The sequence below is a fragment of the Alligator mississippiensis genome, chromosome 5 (assembly GCF_030867095.1).
Source record: "Alligator mississippiensis isolate rAllMis1 chromosome 5, rAllMis1, whole genome shotgun sequence".
NCBI classification, from domain to species: domain Eukaryota; kingdom Metazoa; phylum Chordata; order Crocodylia; family Alligatoridae; genus Alligator; species Alligator mississippiensis.
Window position 1 is genome coordinate 80,437,605 of NC_081828.1, and position 19,998 is coordinate 80,457,602.

At 43.3% G+C, this 19,998-nt stretch overlaps 1 protein-coding gene across 2 annotated transcripts; it reads right to left on the bottom strand.

Moving 5' to 3' along the window:
* Positions 1-4,992: 4,992 nt before the first annotated feature.
* On the bottom strand, positions 4,993-17,948 carry LOC102575336 (carboxymethylenebutenolidase homolog). 2 transcript variants are annotated; one of them, XM_014602857.3, is made up of 6 exons: positions 17,791-17,948; positions 9,275-9,497; positions 8,417-8,524; positions 8,072-8,214; positions 6,247-6,338; positions 4,993-5,229 (listed from the first exon to the last, which is right to left on the bottom strand). In XM_014602857.3, the coding sequence occupies exons 2-6, from the start codon at positions 9,487-9,489 to the stop codon at positions 5,050-5,052; spliced, it is 738 nt and encodes a 245-aa protein (XP_014458343.1). In that variant the 5' UTR covers positions 9,490-9,497; positions 17,791-17,948; the 3' UTR covers positions 4,993-5,049. The 2 variants fall into 2 exon arrangements, with proteins under 2 accessions (XP_014458343.1, XP_059584523.1); XM_059728540.1 differs by lacking the exon at positions 17,791-17,948 and adding an exon at positions 11,475-11,498.
* Positions 17,949-19,998: the final 2,050 nt, after the last annotated feature.

Sequence of the window (19,998 nt, forward strand, 5' to 3'; positions counted from 1 at the left end):
ACCAAATAGGGCTGCATGTGTAGTGTAGGCATGGAGACTTTACTGCAGAGCTAATTAGGCAGCTTGGCAGTAAATATCTCATGTAGGCAGGCCCAGTTGGATTAGGAGCACAGGTTGGAAAAACGAAAAGAACAGCTGAAAGTTTTCTCAAGTAAGCAGGGTCCAATAAAATGCATCTTCATGTGCTTTACCCTGTTTCTTCAATAATCTTTGAACCATTATCAATTAACTTACAATGTTTGTGGAGGACCTCAAGCTAGGAGTGGTTGCAAGTATTTTGAAGGATAAGATAAGAATTTAAAAAGATCTTGATAGGCTGGAGGAATAGTCTAAAATCAACAAGATGAATTTCAGTAGATAAATGCAAAGTATGACTGCTAAGAAGGAGAAATCAAATATGAAATGGTGAATAACTAGGTAGGCAGTTAAAGGCCTGGGGCTTATTGCAGATCAGAAACCAAGTGAGGCAACAAAAATTAATGTCATTCTGGGCTGTACTAATAGAAGTGCTGTAACAACTGAAAACATGTGTTGCATGAGAAATAATTCTGCTTTCCTCAATGCTGGCTCAGCTGGTATACCACTTCCAGTTTTGGACTCTACACTTTGTGAAAGATGTAAACAAATTGGAGGGAGTCCAGAAGAGAACAGCATGAATGAGAAGAGATTTAACAAACTTGACATACAAGGAAAGACTGAAGGAACTGAGTAGGGCTCTGCAAATCTTTGGTCCCTGATTTGATTCGGTAGAGACTCGGCCCAATTCGGTGGCCAAATCTACGAATCCAAATCAAATCAGGAGACCCTTTAATCTCTCCGAATCAGATCAGAACCCTCCAAACTGATTTGGAGAGATTCGGAAAGATTCAGAGATTTGGACATAGACACAGCTTTAAATGTTTTTTCTACGTACCTCTAGGTAGCAGACAGCTTGTGAATGCTGCAATGGTGGGGCAGATGGAGTGTCCCACAGGAGCACAGGGGGCTCCCCAGTGCACTTGGCAGCAAACCTGGAAGTGGACCAGAAGCACTTCCAGTCCACTTATGGGTCCACCAAGGAGTGTGCGGGGCCCCCCTCCCCACATGTCCCTCAGGCTCAGTGACTGGTGCCTGCTGTGTCTGGGGAGGCACCCGGGGCCCCCCCCATGTTCAATCAATGTGAAGTGGCAATAATTCTGGTCCGCTTCTGGGTTTGCCACCGAGCATGCAGGGGGCCCCCCCACGCTCCTGTAGGACGCTTCATCCACCCCAGCATCACAGCGTTCACAAGCCGCACCTGGTACCTCGAGGTATGTAGAAAAAACATTTAAAGCTGTGTCTATGGCCAAATCGTTGATTCTCTGAATCAACATCGAATCTTCAGATTTGAGTTCAGCCAAATTGAATTGGGGACAGTGATCTGAATCAACAAATCAAATCACTGTCCCCAATTTGGACCAAATCCGAATCGAATACGGCCTGTTTTGCACACCCCTACTAAGTACATTTCATCCACAGAGAAAACTAAGGAGACAGGGGAAAGTATGTTACTGGCCTTTAAAGGTGTAAAAATGATTATTTATAAAGAGGACCCTTATTCTTTCCTCACAGGGAGGAAGACTAGAACAAACTGCATTAATTTAAGGTGGATATCTGGAAAAAAATTATAACTATAAGGGCAACTGTAGACAGGAAGAGGGAGGATTATGGAATTGTCTTCTCTGGGTGGGGTTGAGATCAGATGAGACTAGCCTGTCTGATGGTCTAGTTAAATTTGAGCAAGGGGATTAATTTGATCGGGGGGGTCAACCTTTCCTGCAGGCATGCCACAAACTAGCTGTGCACCCTCCCTGACTGCCACTCCAATCCCCTTCCTTTGGCTGATCTGCTGCTCTACATGCTGCTCCCTACTCTGTATTTCCTGCCCGATCGCCTACTCTGCTCCCTGTTTTGTGCTATCTGCCTGATATCCTGCTATATCTTCTGCTTTCTGCCCTACCTACTGCTGTGCTGTTTGTCCCCCGCCCTGACCTACATGTGCCACACATTGAAGCTGCGCATTCCACTTGTGGGACTTATGCTGCAGGCTAGTTGCCCCTGGACTAGATGATGTCTTGAGGTCCTTCTCAACCCCAAAACTCTCTGGCTAGGGACAGATCTTGCACACAAACCGGTTAAAGTGATCAGAAACTGGTTTAAACCTGTAACAGAACAGATGTTCAGTGAACATAAACCAGTTTGAAAAAAGCCAGTTTGAGAGAAACCTGGTTGAATCAGACTTAAGTGATTTGGCTCAAACTGGTTTATGCAGCATCTGTTCCAGACCCCTTGTTGGTTTAAGTTAAACCAGACACCCCCAGCATCCTGGCATCCTGGCATGCTCTTTGGGCTAGGCTGGGTGGGGCTGTCTGCTCCACAGGAGAGCTGGCCCCTCCCTTCTGCTCCCTGGCTGCAGCTCCAGCAGGAACTGCATGCTGCTCACCTCCTTCCCCCTCACCACTCCCTGCTAATCAGGAATTCTCCCCTCCTCTCTGCCCTGTGAAGAAGTGTCTGTGTATTAGCTAGCAGACCATGGTCTGGATTGATTCGACTGGCTACAGCACCTGCTGAAACAACAGGCAGAATCAACAAGCAGCTGGTAATGCCTCTCTCTTGTTGTCTTACTGGGGTGATAAACACTCTCTGGTCTGGGTGGGGCTCTCTGCTCCACAGCAGGGCTGGCCCCTCTCCTCTGCTCCCTGGCTGAAGCTCCAGCACAGACTGTGGGCTGCCCCCCCCCGCCCCAACACTCCCTGCTAAGCAGGAATTCCCCCCTCCCCTCTGCCTTGCAGAGTGGTGTCTGTGTATTAGCTAGCAGACCACATGCTGGCTACGGTCTGTGTTGAATCAACAGACAGAATCAACAAGTAGCTGGTAATGTCCCTCTGCTGTTTTCTTAATTGGGTGATAAACACTGAGTTAGGGGGTGAGAAACACTGTTAATTCCCTGCTGCGCTTATCATAGCATACTGCCAAGGCCTGGCCACACACCCCTCAGCTCAATGCTGTGGAAGGAAGAGAGGGCTGCTTTAGCACCCCCCTTGCTTCTAGCCTGAACCACTGCAGGCATGTGCCCGCATTTCTGGGATGTTTGTCTGGTTATAAAACTGATTTAATCTAGCCAGGTTAGACTAACCTGCAAAGATTGAATCAATTCAGGCTCAGGATTTTTGAATGTCTGTCCCTAGCCTCTTCCACCAAGAGCCAGATCCAGCCTCTAATTCTCACCATCCTCTATCCTGATGTCCCTTCTTCTTCTGTTTGTCCTTCCTCCCCAGTCTTCCCTCCTTCAAGCTACTACACCATCTTTCCCTTCTCAGAAGTCACTGGCCTTCTAACTGTACCCCCTATCATCGTATCTACTTTCCCTACAGACCTCTCTTTTTTTTCCTTCCCATCCCCCACCATGCAGTGCTCTTCTACTACATGTTAGCCCACATGTCCATGTGCACATGAGCAGGGGCATGCATTTGCAGCAGCACAAGTAGCAGCACAAATTTGTGACAATGCTTCATGCTGCAGTGCACGCCCCTGCTGGTGTGGTTTGCAGCAGGACATATTGTTCCACTGCTCAGTGTGCTGCTGGGAGGGCTGGCTGGGGCACAGGATGCCTCAGGACAGGGCTAGCTAGCAGGCAGCCTCTACGCTAAGGCATCCTGTGCCCCAGCCTGCTAGGGAGCAGCACATGGAGATAGAAGAGTAGGCAGCCCAAGGTTGTCTGTTTTCCCCATGTCCACATGTTGTAGAGCCCCCACGCTGAGGCACTGTGTGCCTTGAGACAGAGGAACAAGCAGCCATGGGCTGGCTGCTCCTCTGTCTCCATGTGCCTCAGCGTGGGGGCTCTGCTGCGGAGCCCCCCCCCCCCCCCCCCCCATGCTGAGGCACCCAGTGTGGAGCAACTGACTGGGACACAGTGTGCTGAGAGACGGGAGCAGGCAGCTCCAAGCTCTGCTGCTGGCTGGGGCACAAGATACTTCAGTGTGGGGACTCCGCAGCGTGTGGACATAGGGGAGCTCGCAGCCCTGGGCTGCCTATTCTGCTGTCTCTGGATTTGTTCTGGCACAGAGCACTTTAGTGTGCTTTGTGTCGCTTTTTTTTGCAGGGTTTTTTTGCTATGCTACTGGGAAATCTCAGTAGCAAATTTTGCCCCAGCGCTGCCAATTAGCAATGGGGCACACAGTTTAACATGCAAGGTGTGCGGGTTTTGGTGCTGCAAAGAGGTTTGCAGTGCTACAAACTGCATGTGCCTTCACATCTAGGTCCAGCCCATGGTGGCAACTACTGTGATGAAATCCTAGTGTAGATAAGGCAGTTGTAGTGGTCAGACATGTTGTGCCTTCACTTGCTAACATAGTTCAAACAACACTTTTCCCTAACTTTCCCTAGTTCATGGGATAAATGGCTTAATTAAGCAGCTCACCAGAAAGATTATATCCTCAGCAGCATGGTGGCCCAAGTACCAAGCTAGTGCTGGATTATTAGTACACGTTGGGTTCAGCAGAGGGATGCCACTTACTGAATCATTTAGACTTTCCTTTCACTGGGAAGTCTCCCATCTAAATAATGTCCAAGCATAACCGTGTCCTTCTTAAAGTTGAGATTCTAACAACCTAAGCAATGCAGTACAGCTGGTAGAAAAGTGGTATTTCTCAGTGCATGCCAAAACTTATATTAGCTTTAGTCACAGTCCTATATGACTACCAAGAGGATAAATGAAACTCTTGGGGTGTGGGGGATATTGTCTAGCAAATGAGAACAAGTTATGATATGCAGGTCAAATTTCAATATTACTGTTATTTGAGTTTTTCTACACTGGAAAATATTTTAGCCTCTTCTTGTTACATAGAGTTCAACATTACATATAAAAGTGCTTAAGATTATCACAGAAAGCTTGTAGAAGCAATTATCGTCTTGTTTTAAAATATATAGCTGAAATTTTTTTCCCCTAAAATAAAATTCTACTATGTTCTAATGTCTCAGTAATAAAACACTTGATTTTTATTTTACAGATTTGTTCTTTTCCTACTTCTGTCAAATGTATTTATTCAGCCAGTTGATGATGTCTTTTCTTGCTTCCTCAATGAAAGGTTTATCTTTGGGGTTCATGTCTTCTCTCTTGCGATGTACAAAGCCATGAGTTTGTCCAGGGTAAATTTTAACGTTGTAATCAACTTTACAGTGCTGCTTCAACTTCTGCTCCATTATGGTAACCTGGAACACAAAGCATCTTTCCATTAGCAATACTGAGTTACCCTATTGTATGTTGTCAGTTCTCAGCCTTCAATTTCCTGGAAAATGGGAAATAGCAGTGTCTTCACTAATTTCACACTTTGGGCCTAACTGAATTTCTGTTATCTCACTCTTCTTTTTAACAAGATTTTTTCTTCTGGTAAAAAGACATTCTCCTTGAAATATGGTTCTCTAAATTTTCTTTTCTTTCTTCCTTCCCTTTTTTTTAAAAAGAAGATGTGCACATCTGCAGGGACACAAACACTTACTGCCTAATGTAGGCTGACTGACTACCAATTGTGGTAGAAGCAGCCCCATAGGGAAGGAGCTGGTTTGCACTATGAAATGGGGCAAAATGAAATCTCCTGAAGGTATGTTGAGGAGAAAAGACACAGAATCAAAGCCTGAAATTCGAATAATTGATTTTGGAGTGCAGAAAGGGGGACAATGGAATGGAGACTAAACCTGCTTCGTGTCTTAATAGCGCTAGATACTTGCTTTGCCTTCCACCATAATTCAACACTTATTTTGAGAAGGCATATTTTATTCTAGAAAACACAGGAGCTCATAAATTGTTTGAAAGCTTGTTTGGGGGGAGAGGCTGTTAGGCCTACATAGCTGGCTTTTCTGGTTCTTGTGCAATGACTGGCCCCAGGGAAAACAACTCATGGTCCTGACCTTTTCTGGAGTGCTTGCACTGTCATTTTGATTAAAGAAGGTTTACTCCCATAGGCCTGTTGCAGGTTACCTGCTCCCACTAGAAGCCCTTATCTTTAGAAAACTATACTGAGAGAGAGAGAGAACATTTGTCAGCACGGCTTTAAATAATTTTGACTTGGGGGTAGGGGGAGGAAAGGGGGAGAACAAGAACATTTCTTTAAGAGTTTGGAAAAGGGGGAGAGAAGGGCCAACTAATTTGCTAATCTGCCAAGTGTCATTTTATGAAACAAGTATTTAAAAAACCTATGTGGACATATATATCTTTGAAGGTGAACTCACTTGCTCAATTGGGATGTATTCATCACTTTCACCAAAAATGAAGAAAGTGGGATGGAGCAAACTGTACCGATCTTCAAAGTATTTAATTACTCCTAGAAAACATATATTTTAAAGAGATTTAAAATGCATTGTTCAGTCTTAATGCAAAATCATCATAGGTAGATTAGAGATAGGGGGGACTGGATCTGGACTCCAACTGTGAAGACACAAGGAATTGAGTCTAGTGACTTGGCCTGTCTCTAAAATCTTTCATATTGGCATGTGTCCACATAAGTAAAAAACATATCTTTACCTTTGGGACAGACAGCTCCATTGGCTGGGAAAATGGGAAAAGTCAGCATTGCAAATCAGCATTGTCAAAGTCCAGGATTAAACAACAAAATAAAGTGACAAGCTAGTTTACCACTTCCTGTACTGTTACTCTTGGTGCAGAATTATACAGATGACTTCAGGCCAGCAAACACACACATGGTTGTTTCCTGCTTTTCCAGGAAAATGGTTCAGAAGTCTAGACTGACCAAATGCAGTTAGCTTATTATTTAAGATAATTAAGACCATAATCAAATGAAGGGTGTAAACAAACATCACTGTTGTACTGCCAGAGGCCAAGCAAACAGACAACCAGACCCCTTGTCATGCCACAAATGCCTTAAATTTGTGGCTGACACAGAAGTGCTGTGTATTTTGGCAAACATGTTTCCTTTAAATGGTAGAGCACAGGCAGTCTGGAGCTGCCTATGCTTTCCAGCTGGCCTGGTCAGGCATTCCTGGGGCTTCAGGGGCTTGATATCCAAATCGATTTGGAGAGATTCGGAAAGATTTGGCGATTCAGACATAGAAATAGCTTTAAATGGTTTTTCTACATACCTCTAGGTAGTAAGGGCTCTTGAATGCTGAGATGCTGGGGCACATGGAGCGTCCCACAGAAGCAAGGGGAGCTCCCCAGTTCGCTGGGAAGCAGACCCAGAAGTGGACCAGAAGCACTTCCGGTCCACCGGGGAGCATGCTTACAGCCAACATTTTTGCAACAAACTAACCATATGTCATTAGGTTTTCTAAAGATTTTTCCATACAATGTATTAATACTATGCAATTTTTTCCCAGATTCTGACTTTTAGTTTTGAACAAAACCCTCCTCCCTCCCCCCCCCCAGCCCTACCTGTGCTGTGTTCCAGCAGGTCCCATCTACACTGCAGCCTGGGACACTGAGCATAGCCACAGCCCACCCTCATAGCAGTGGCATGTAGCCCTTATAGCTGCTATGGGGGCTGGGCTACAGCCATGCTCCATGTGCCATGCTCCATGCTAGAACAGGGAGTCTACTGGCACAAAGCAGAGTCTGGGGGATAAGCAGGGAACAAAAGCCAGGGAGGAATAGAAGCTGGGGGTGAAGCAGAGTGTAGAGGCTGAGGGAAGGGAGGAGTAGAGGTTGGAGAGAAGAGAACATCAGAGGTGGGGGTGGGGGGTAGAGGCTGGAGGAAGTAGGAACCCAAGGCTGTGAGGGGGCAGAGGTGGCAGGAGTCCAGGGGGCAAGATACATGACCCTCCACATACTACGTGCTTCCCCACTGCTTGCCTCCCTGCAGTGGTGAGAGGGATGAATTAGAGACAACCACCCAATAATTAGATTCTGCATGTGGAAAATTATACCAAATTTATAAATTTTCCATGTATAGAATCTAATTATTAGGGGTTATCTTAAACTCAGGGTCATTTTAGATTTGAGTATACACAGTAAAATTGTTATGGGCCATACATAATAATAATCAAACTACATGCTACAATTTTGTGTGAGTGCCCATTTTGACATGTCTTTTATACCTACCATGGACTGATACCCCAGTCTTTAATTCAGGATTTTTCAGCATCAAGTGATGAACAGCCATTCCTCTCCAGCAAAATCCAATAACACCAACCTTCTTTGCACCACATTGCTGCTTTAGATACTTCAGGACAGCATCAGCTTCCCTAAGACACACAAAGAAAAGTAAAGGAAAGAACTTAGTAATTTGACCCACAGACTTCCATAAGATTTGTTCTTTTTTTAATCTTCCTGCATTCATTTCATTATATTTTAGGGTATAATTCTACACTTATTTACTCAGATAGAGTTCCTCTTGAGCTCAACGGTCGCTGTGTACACATGCTGTATGCTGAATAACCATTCTACCTGTCTACTCTGCTGGCATCTCGAGTTTTCAGCCAGTCATTAAAAATGGACCAATCATCTGAAGGTTTCCAAGGCTCTTGTCCCACAAAGAAGTCTGGGCAGATAGCTCTGTAAGAAAAATGGCCACACGTGTAAGTCCATGGACTTTTAATTCATTTGATTTATTCAATACTGATTTCACAGAATTAGAATGTACATTTTTCATTTTTTTAAAACTAAAAACAAATATTTGACCAAATTTCCAGAGGACAATGACCTATTACAATTTGTTAAGAACCTATTCACTGTAATGAAGAGTTTCCTACCAGTGTCCCTTCAGACACCCTATACTTTACAAGGAAAATAATTATGAACTGGAAGCTCATACCCCAATAATAAGGCAACAAATATTTACAGTATTTTTTCACTATTTCTTAAAGGATTCCTCTCATGAGCTCTGAATCAGCACTTATTTCTTTGGCAAAATTCCTCTGACTTTACTAAGAGGTTTGCTACAATAAGTAATGGCAAGTAGAGCTTACAAAGAATATGGATGTTTAAAGAAAACTAAAGATACTTTAACTCCTTTGAAGACTGAAAGTTGTATAATTTTGTTTCTCTTTCTTTCTTTTTGCATCCTACATTGTCTACTTATCACTGGGTTGCTTGTCAATGATGCACTGTATGCAATGTTTTTAAACTATAAGAAGCCTGTGCAGAAAAAGAACACATTAGCAAAGTTTATTGAGGTGTATGTTTGGATATATGTGGTCTAATGAAAAGTGCATACAGATTTTGGCCTAAAGAAAAATATATACAATTTTTGGCCTTGCATCTTTGACAGTTTCTAGTCAAGAAGGAAAGAATTAAATCTCATACACGTATCCATTGGCTGCCAGCATGTCCGCTATGTATCTGGTGTTTGGCAGTTGCCATCCAAAAATGTCCTGAATCACAATTACAGCCTTGTCTGTGCTGGAGGATGGCTTGCAAATGTATGCCCTGATGTGCTCAACTTGCACTTCCTGCCCAAGGCCTCCATAGTCAAATCTGTCTCCAATGTTGCAAGGGCAAGGTCTCTCTTCATTGGCCATGTGGAATCCTAATACAAAAATGGGAAAATAAATAGTAAACTATGAATGTTTACAGTAACATGCACAGGGGGAAACATCGGTATATTATGGGGTAATATTACCATAAATAACAGAAATCTTACTGTGCACACCATTAATTTTGTTAAAGTCTGACCATCTAATGCTTCTCAATAGCACTTTGGTTTTGTATGTGGTTACTTAGACTGTAGGGGATAGTTCCTCACCCAATGGGATCCTGGTCCATGTCTATGGCTCATGGTGCAACAGCAAGAGTGTCAAACCTACCTTGCCCCTGGGCTGGATCTGGACTGCAGGGCTCTCATTGTCCGAATCCAGATTCAATGGCAGTGGTGGGACAAGTGGAGGTGGCAACAGGTGTCACTCATCCCCTTCCTATAATACATTTCACCAACAAGGCTTCATGCCCCAGATTTTGATGACAGTTCTCACCCCCCAAATCCTGGCCCCTCTATAAGCCCCACAGGCCAAATAACACAGCTCTGTGGGTCAGATCCAGCCTGTGGGCCATAAGTTTGACACATCTCTACTACAGTAATGTGAAACCTGTACTACTATTACTACTACTACTAAAGTTGAGAGTAATATTTGCCTCTGTAATGCTTAACTTTTTTGGCTGGTGGGCTAGATGGGCAGTGCCCTGTTTGTTGGCAAGCTGGATCCATACAGTGGTCCGTATCTGGCACCTGGGGTGGTGGTGGGACCCCATCTGGCTATGTAAGAGGAAGCAGGGGAAAACCTGGCTCCAACCCAGGCCTATGAGGGGAGAAGGGGCATGGCCCAGCTTCAATTGATGTGTTGGGGGAGGGGGAGCGTGGTTCAGCCCTTATCGAACCATGGGGGAGAAAGGAGGTGTGGCCTAGCCCCATGGGGGAAGGGAGCGTGACCCAGCTTCAATCCATTGTGTAGGACTTGGGGGTTTGGAAATTTGATGGTGGGGAATGGTGGCAGTATTAATGCCCTGCCACCAAATTTCCCAACCCATAGGGAGCCCTGCAGGCTGAATACCATGGATCCGCAGGCCATGTTTTGCCCATGAGCTGGAGTTGAGCACCCCTGATCTAACTAGATTGGATCATCACAAACTAGTAAGTTGTGATGAAATACATTCTTTTATGTAAATTCAGTAATTCACAGTAGAAATTCGTCTCTATTTGAAAGCCTTGATATGAGATGCAATGCTTTGGGGATGAATAATCTATTATGAGGTAAAAATAACTAAATCTTGATTAAACTTAAGACACTTCTATGTAGAGATTTAAAACTATTTTGAACTTCCAATAGCAGACCCATCAGTTTGCAGGAGTTCCATCACCAAAGCATCCTTAATAGAAGATTACTTTGGAGAAAAGTATATATTTTAAACAAATAATGTGTCATTATGAATATATTTAATGAATAGTCAAGGAGGTACAACATACTACTTTACTATTAAAGATGTGGTACATTCAAACTGCCTTGGTAAAAAGTCAGCATGAAGTGAAATTCTTTCAGTTGAACCAAAATGTGAACTGTGGCCTGAGGGTTAGCTATTATGCAGAGAAAGTTCAGTATAAGTAACTGATTTGCAGAATCAAAAAAGAACAAGCAAAAAATTAGTACAAAGCAAACATTTTGTCCTAAGACCTTTGTTACCAAAAACTCAATACTGTTTAGTCATTAGACAAGACTATAGCTCATCTACAATCAAGACTGTTTTGCAACTTAGACATAAATTAAGGGACAGTTACAAATTCCTTACCCTTCTTGTACACCAAATTAAGATACAATTACATTTCCCAATAATCCACCATTCCCTCTTAGCAGGTAAATTATTAGTACCACCCAGGTCAGATAAAGAGGCAAGACACAGATAAAGAAGCAAGGTCTGTCACCCAACCTTTTATTGATACACCTCAAAGCATAAGAATGAGCATTTGTTTCTATGCCTATTTAGCTATCTGCGACACCACAATATAGATTCTCACCTATGCCGGCTGGGGGAGAGGCAGGAGGGAAGAGGAAGGTGGCATGCAGGGTGGTAACAGGCTCCCTTGAATTTGCTGAGGTCCCCAATCCCCTCTCTGTTTATACTCAATATTTATATATGGCCTATTTAAATAAATATTCTGATTGGTGTTATTCAGATTTCTTTGTTTTACTCAGACTTTGGGAACTGGACTGAGCCAGTTTTTCTGTGGCCTTGCAAAATGCCAATTATCTGGGGTCTGTGTCCTTCTGAAAAGTACAATTTTGAGAAAGAGGGGGCTTCTTATCTCTTTCCCTCACCATCTGGAAATGCTACTTGCCATGTTCTGTTTTTTGGGTTGTTTTTACTTTGCTGATTAGGCTAGTTGTGACACATCTGCAAAGGTCCACTCTGGAACCTTTAGCCACACTTCTGCAGCTTAGCGTAAATCCCTTGAAAGTGGCAAAGGCTGATGACAGGTTAACTAAGTGCAGCCTATGCCCCTCATTTTTGTAGGGTAACTAGGCTCCTGAAAAATATGTCAAGGTCTAGAAGCTTTGGCTTTTTTTTTTTTAAAAAGAGCCTGCTTTTCCGTTCTCTGCCCCCCTCCCCCCCTTTGCTGCTGTGTTTGCAAAAAGAAGTAACTCTTTAAGACTTTGAAACAATATAAGAATAACCATTTACAAGCTAACTGTTAACCACAGCTAACTGTTAAGCATTAGTATAAACAGGAGATGTCTGTGTTTCTTTCTTAATGTGTTTAGGAACAGACACAGATATTTCTAACACCATAGCTAAGATTGATTATAAGTTAACATGTCTGGAGAACCATAAGTTCAGGTCATGGTAGAAACCATGTGATAGTCTAGACTGGATACGAAAGGAGAAAAGGTCTATATTTGAAACAGAACAGGTATAGGCTGACCACAATGAGCCCCTTTTTGATCTGGAAATAACCTGCATATTATTGTTAAAAGCTTAGTAATTTGCTGACTATACCCAAGAACAGATGGCAAGAGAGGAAAAATAGGAACCGAAAGGAGACAACCACAAGAAGTGGAGATGGGATGTGGACAAGGATCAGCAACTGAAGAGGTGGTAAAATTTGATTGGATAAAGAAAGTGTGAGTTATAAAATAGAAGATTTTGTGAAAGGCAATGCAACACCAAAGACACCACTGTGCATGTGCACAGAAGCCCCCTTGCCTGACGACTTAGCCTGGCCAGCAACATTGCCAAGCAAAGACTACTCATCCTATATGTAATGTATCCAATTATTTAATTTTGCTTTGTTTAATGTGTCAATGAATCTGATCAGTTGTGAAGCTTCCTCACTTACATTGAGCTCTACTCACCTCAAGAAGTTTATGGGCCAACAAGAGGTAAGGTGCTGCTGGACCTGGTACTGACCAAAGGGGATGATCTAGTGAGCGACCTGAGAATTGAAGGGAAGCTGGGAGACAGTGACCATGAATAGATCACTTTCTCTATCCACTGCAAAGCTGGCAAATCAGTCATCAATGCAGAAATACTTTACTTTAGGAAAGCCGACTTTCACAAGCTCAGGAGGCTAGTTGTTGAGGCCCTGAGAGGCCATGACCTGCCAGGGAGGGGAGTCCACAATGAGTAGTTGCTCCTTAAGGATGTGAGCCTTGAAGCACAAGGGAAGTCCATTCCAGCCTGTAGGAAAGGTAGCAGAAGGGCTGGGCAACCCCCTTGGCTCAATAGGGAATTCATGGACCTCCTGTACCTTTAAAAGAGAAGCTTATAAAGGATGGAAGTCAGGAATCACCACTACGGAGGAGTATTCAGCACTGGCCTGCACCTGTAGGGAGCAAACTAGGAAAGCCAAGGCTGAAACTGAACTCAAACTGGCTACAGGAATCAAGGACAATAAAAAATCCTTCTTCAAATATGTGGTAAGTAAAAAACAAACAAACAAGGGCAACGTTGGATCCTTGCTAAACTAAATGGGGCAGCTGATGACTGATACCTAGAAAAAAGCCAATCTCCTTAACAATTACTTTGTGTCAGTCTTCCACCAGCCCAAGGGGATCACCCTGCCTGACAAGATGCAGGATTACCAGGGTAAGGGTGAACATATGCCCATCATTGGGATAGATCTTGTGAAGGAATACCTTGAGAGGCTGGACATCCACAAGTCAGCTGGCCCAGATGGAATGAACCCAGGAGTGCTAAAGGAACTGGCTGATATCATAGCACAGCCAGTGGCGAGAATATTTGAGAACTCGTGGTGCTTGGGCAAGGTACCTGAAGATTGGAAGACAGCCAATGTGGTGTCAGCTTCAAGAAAGGGAGTAAGGAAGATCCGGGGAACTACAGGCCAATCAATTTGACCTCAATCCCTGGAAAGATATTAGAAAAAATCATCAAAGAAACCATCAACAACAGGCTAACAGAAGGCAACATTCTGAGAGAGAGCCAACATGGCTTCATTGTGGGTAGGTCTTGCCTGACCAATCTCATTTCCTTCTATGACCAAGTGACACATCACCTGGACAAAGGAGAAGCAGTTGATATCATGCGTTTGGACTTCAAAAAAGCCTTTGACCCGGTGTCCCATGATGTCCTCGTGGTAAAATTGGGGAACTGAGGCCTCAACAACCTTACAGTCGAATGGCTGGGGAACTGGCTCCACAGTCGGACCCAGATAGTGATAGTTGATGGAACTGAATCAGCGTGGCACATGGTGACCAGTGGTGTGCCCCAGGGCTTTGTACTCGGACCTGTACCCTTTAATGTTTTTTTAATTATCTCAGCTCTGGTGTCAGAAGCAGACTGGCTAAATTTGGTGTCATCAGCAAACTATGTGGTAGTGTGGTCACACTAGAGGATAGGTTGGTGATTCAGGCTGACCTTGACAGGCTTGCAAGGTGGGCAGATCAAAACCTGATGGCATTCAACACCGAGAAATGCAAGGTGCTCCCCCTTGAGAGAAAAAACCCACATCATACAGGCATGTCGCATCTTATGCAGGGATTACGTTCTAAAGGCAAAAAATCATGTATAGTGAAATTGCATATTACTGTGCCAGCAGTGACTGCCTCTGCCTCCAAAACCTCCTGCCACTGCCGCGGAGCCGTGCTTAATGCTGTGTGGCTGGTGGCAGCAGCGCAGCTTGGGGTGGGGATGGCTGCGTGGCACCCGGCCACCACCATGCCCGGCAGCTGGCCACACAGCTCCAGGCACGGCTCTATGGCAGTGGCAGGAGATTTTGGAGGCAGAGGCAGTCACCGCTGGCAGCGTGGTGGTGACCGGGCCTCCAGGTAAGTGGCAGCACCGCGTGCAGACTCAAGCCCCCCCCCCCCCCCCCCCGCATATAGTTGAATTCACTCAAGTTAAATGTGTGTATGATGCGACATGCCTGTACTTATAGGCTCGCAGTGCTACACTCACACCACAACTGGGGGTCATAGTTGACCACAAGATGAACATGAGCCACCAATGCAATGCTCCAGCTGACAAAGCAAACAAACCCCTGGCTTGCATCTACTGATGCATCTCAAGCAAGACCCAGGAAGTCATCCTCCTGCTTTACTTGGCCTTGGTGAGGCCGCAGCTGGAGTACTGCATCCAATTCTGGGCTCCACAATTCATAAAGGATATGGAGAAGCTTGAGAGAGTCCAGAGGAGAGCCATGCGTATGATTAGAGGACAAGACAGCAGGCCTTATGAGGAGAGGCTGAGACATGGGACTCTTCAGCCTGGAAAAGCATAGGCTTGGGGGGCACTTGATGACAGCCTATAAGTACATAAGGGATGTCCATCAGGAACTGGGAGAACACCTGTTCACCAGGGCACCCCAAGGGAAGACAAGGTCCAACAGTCACAAACTCCTGGAAGACCATTTTAGGCTGAACATAAGGAAAAACTTCTTTACCATCCGAGTCCCCAGGGCCTAGAATAGACCTCCCCCACAAAGGTGGTGCAATTGCCTACTCTGGACACTTTCGAGAAACACTTGAATGCCTATCTTGCTGGGATCATTTGACCTGAGCTGACTTCCTGCTCCTTGAGGAGGGGGATGGACCCAATGATCTTGTGAGGTCCCTTCCAGCCCTAATGTCTATGACATCTATGAAATCAATGTATCCTGTATGACTGGAATGGTCTGAAGTCCTACTTACTGTACTTCCCCAGCTACCTCAAGTTTACCTATACTTCAAGTATAGCAAAAGAGACATTGTTATTTCAATAGAATTCTAGCTGACTACATACAACTTAATTATTATAACATTAGTTGTTACTTTTAGCTGCTGTTAGGTACTTTCCATAAAAGAAGTTATTCATTCTTGACCTAGCCTAATATTAGTTGTCTTAATAAACAGATTCTTATTCTTCTTTTCCAAGTTACAATTTCTGATTTAAATAAAAGCTTATTGATTATATACCAGTTTAAGCATATAATTTTGCTAGGTCTATAGTCTGCACCAGTCAGTGTGGTCTATCAGTCACTGAACATGCCTACAGCCTACATCTTCCATTGATTTCAGGGCCATTTGGCATCACATTTGGACTAATGCATTTTTGGCTCTGGCAGCCATTTTGAACAATGGTATTCATGAATTATTTTGGGGGGGAAACAACATACTTTGGCTACTGTGGACCCTCCCACCCCCAATAATTTATTTTAAGTTGTTAAAGGGCTTCTGGTAAGGAATAGATTGATTCAATTTTGAGATATAGGTATGTGCTGGCTAGTTCTCCTTTTCAAGAAGGTTTATGAAGGTTGTACAACTCACAATAAAGTTGTAGGGACAGAGTAAACAAGATATGTGAATGTATATTATATGCATGTGGTTATATACTTGTTTCTATTTCAAGTAAATTCTTTTAAATATTTGTGCAAAGTCTTGGTAACAATGGGGAAAAAAACGAGTGAAAACAATTATATATAGAAACATTTATTTTAGAGACTATTTTAATGCATTTATTATTTTAAATAAAATAATTTAATTGCCCAAGTCTTAATGACAGAGGAAAAGAGGTAAATATAATTTAATCATGAATCATTTTTATTTTTGGAAAAATTATATTTTTTGCAGTCGGTATACTTTAAAATGAGGAAGTTTAATTTGTTCAAAGCCTTCGTGACAAATGAGTAAGAAAGGGGTGTGCGTATGTATAAATAAATTATAACAAATAGAATATTTTATAAAAAAAACATTTCTGTAGTTAGTAAAATTGTTAACATATTCATTAAATAATTGAGCAAAACTGCTAGTACAGTGCTAAACAAAAATGCTTAGTCACAGAGGAATAAAGCAGTAGTGCTAATGCATATAATGATTAGGCAGCAAGTGCATTTCTGTAATGTAATGAAAACAATTGAACAAAATCTGAATAAGAGGAATCATAAAAGGTTATAGTGACTCACATTTTCCTGAGCCAACCATTCTCTTCCCCAACCTCAATTATTCACTGTAGCATGTTAAACTGTCTATGAAAGCTAAAATACCAAAGAACCATATATCTAGATTTGTTCTTCAAAGTTTTAACAAACACTGTAAACACTTCCCAGTTAGCTGTGTGTGTAATTATGGGATATCTCTTTCTACACAATTCCTTTAGCACCTGTCTTTAAAAACAGGTAAAGAACTCTCAAAGGACTCACTCCCCTGGGCTTTTATTCTAAATTCCCTGTATTCCAGTAATGCCATGTTTCTTAATCTTTTTTTATTTACTGAACATTAATGCTGGCTGCCTTGCATTGGATTAAAGCCTTTTCATTTCAGCATATGTTGGAAGGACAGATTAATAAGAAAAAAGTCCCAGAACCATACAAATAGCTATAGGCCCTTCCCTGCAGTGCAAACATTCAACCCCACTTTCCCAATCAAGTGTATATACCTAAAGCAATGATTTACTGGTGTCTGGGAAACCCATCTCACACACACCAGCCTGTCCATTTGGCCTGCCAGCTGCAAGACTGAAGCAGGATCCCCTGAGCAAACAGTCCTACTTAACTCCTAATAAAAAGATCAGAAGGAAAATGAGAGGTGGGTTGCCCTCCTCCCCCCAAAAACAAACAAACGCCAATGTGCAGAGCAGCTTTAGCAGTTGTAGCACTAATACCGATGCCTCTGGAAGTGCGTGGCCACCCGCTCCAGCGCCTGCTGCCAGTTAGAGCAGTTTGTCCTGCCTCTTCCTGACAGCAGGGGGAACTGCGGAGCAACCACCCTGGCTGCGGGAAAGCCCAGGGACTGTCCAGCACAGCGTTGAACCCGGGTGCCCATTGGCTACTTGACTGCAACACACAGAACAGCTGTCAGTCATGTTCTGAAGCTGTGCATCCAGGTCTGGGAGCCTCCTACCTTCCTCACATCACTGATGCCAGCCTCCAGGCTCGAGCTTCTGGTGTAGATGCACCCCCGCAAGCCCACTGGAGCTAGACAGGAAGAAAAGTTGCTGCTGGCTCTGATCACATGGATACTGTCGGGGGTGAAAAAGTTGGAGGCGGGAGCCCTGGGTGTGTGCAGGGGGGAGGAGGATGGCTGTTTCTTCAGATAACAGGGTCAGATGTCATTGCCTTTTATCTCTGGCGTTCAGGCACTGGTTTGTCCTCTAACCCTGTCTTTGTTTTGTAGTTGTAAAGACTTTCTATAAAGGAGTGAGCTCTGTGCTCCCCTCTGGAATCAGAGCCTTTCTTTATACCCCACTGCTAAGCCTTTTAAGACTTTATTTAAAATTGCAATAACTACATAAATCCCTCTGCAAATAAAGAAAGCATTACATCAGTATTCATTCATTTTATTTTTAAGTTTTCCTGTATGGAAATACTTCAAAGAACTCTTTTTCCAAAATTGCTCTCAAATATTTTCTCCTACAGAAGCCAAATATTTTGTTGTCTCAAAACAGCTAGGGAAGTACAAAAATACGTGTTCATGCACGATACCCAGGTGCTCTGAACTGGCAGAAAGGTGGAACAAAGGCAAAAAAAATAACCATGGAAACTTGTCGAAAATATACAGGGAGTAAAAGGTGGAACTAAAACCACAAAGGAGTTCCAGAATGAAGTTCTGACAGCCAAAAATCAGTCATTTGGGGGAGGGTCTCAATTGCTGAAAAAAGTTGCCCCTGTTCCTTAAGAGTTTTTTAACGTACAACTTACACTATACACAATGTATTAGTTGTTGATAAAACAAATGGAGAAGGTTAGTAATGAAATACAGCCAAGAAAATTTGCAATGGCTCTAACTCCATGTAAAGAGAAATTAGAGCAAAGTTTGCATGGTAACTTTTTCCTCTTTTGAAATGTTTCCACTTTTTTTCTTAGCCAAGGGTTGCTTTTAAAACAATTTCCATAATACTTTGAAACATTTCCATCCCTCTAAAGCTGTAGATTGGATTAAATACTAACCTCGAGGAGTTTGTGCCTGGCTAACAGGTGTTTCAGTTTTGTCATTATTTTAAAAACATGAAGCAATGCTTTTCTTTGAACTAGAATCTCTTAAAAAAAAATTAGTTCAGCTTTCCCTGTTCAAGAAGACTGCACAAGTCCTGAAGAATGCAACTGTTTGGATTTTGTCCTTTATTGAATGTGAATCCTAGTTAATGAATTATAATTTTATCAACAAGAAATAACTCTTGACTGTGTGCAGCTGCATCTAGGCTTACATATTTTGCTTAGTCACAAGATTGACATGTTTTGTAACACCCGGTACAATAGCTATGAATCACTGTTGTTTTCTGAACACATGCCCTACTTCTCCTTCTACATATTGTTGGTGTAACTCCACTGAATTCAGTGAAGGTCCCCACACCACTGTCACTGAAAGAAAAATCCAGCTCACAGAACTACAGTCCCTGATGTTTCTCTTTTAGATAAAACCACAAGAGAGTAATCCTCACTCTAGTTTAGAAGGAAATATGACATTTCACATAGACTGCCCAGTTCTCAGCTATAGGCTAGGAACAGACATTACACATAAACCAGTTTAAATGATCAGAAACTGGTTTAAATCTGTAACAATGTAAATTCAGTGCACATAAACCAGTTTCAAAATGGCTGAAACTGGTTTAAGATAAACCTGGTTGAACGTAGTATCAGACTTAACTGATTTGGGTCAAACTGGTTTATGCAATGTCTGTTCCAGATCCCTTCCTGGCTTAAGTTAAACCAGAGTCCCCTAGCATCCCAGATGCTTTGCAGCCCTGGGCTGGGCTGTGCTGTCTGCTCTAGAGAACAGGGCTGGCTGCCCCTCTGCTCCCTAGTCAGAGCTTTGGCAGAGACTGCAGGCATAGCAGGGTCTGCCATGTTTCCCCCTGCCACCAAATTGCTCAAGCAGGGATTCCCCCCTCCCTTCCACCCATCTCTCATAGCGCAGACCCTAGGCATGTAGTATGCTAGCTAATGCTGAGGGGGATGTGTGTGCCTCCAATTGCACTGGGACAAGACACAGGCATACAGGACAATATCTGCTTAGGGCATTTTGGAGCTCATCAGCAGGTCAACTAGCAATGTCCCTCTGTTCCTTGGAAAAAGCTGTTTAAGAAGAGCTTGAACTAACAAGAGAGACTTT

Excerpts from the sequence above, each read along its gene's own strand:
- LOC102575336 (XM_014602857.3), bottom strand. The coding sequence starts at position 9,489 with ATGGCCAATGAAGAGAGACCTTGCCCTTGCAACATTGGAGACAGATTT. Across the intron at positions 8,215-8,416 it reads GATGCCAGCAGAGTAGACAG|GGAAGCTGATGCTGTCCTGA; the intron begins GTAGAATGGTTA and ends TGTGTGTCTTAG. Across the intron at positions 6,339-8,071 it reads GACTGGGGTATCAGTCCATG|GAGTAATTAAATACTTTGAA; the intron begins GTAGGTATAAAA and ends TATGTTTTCTAG.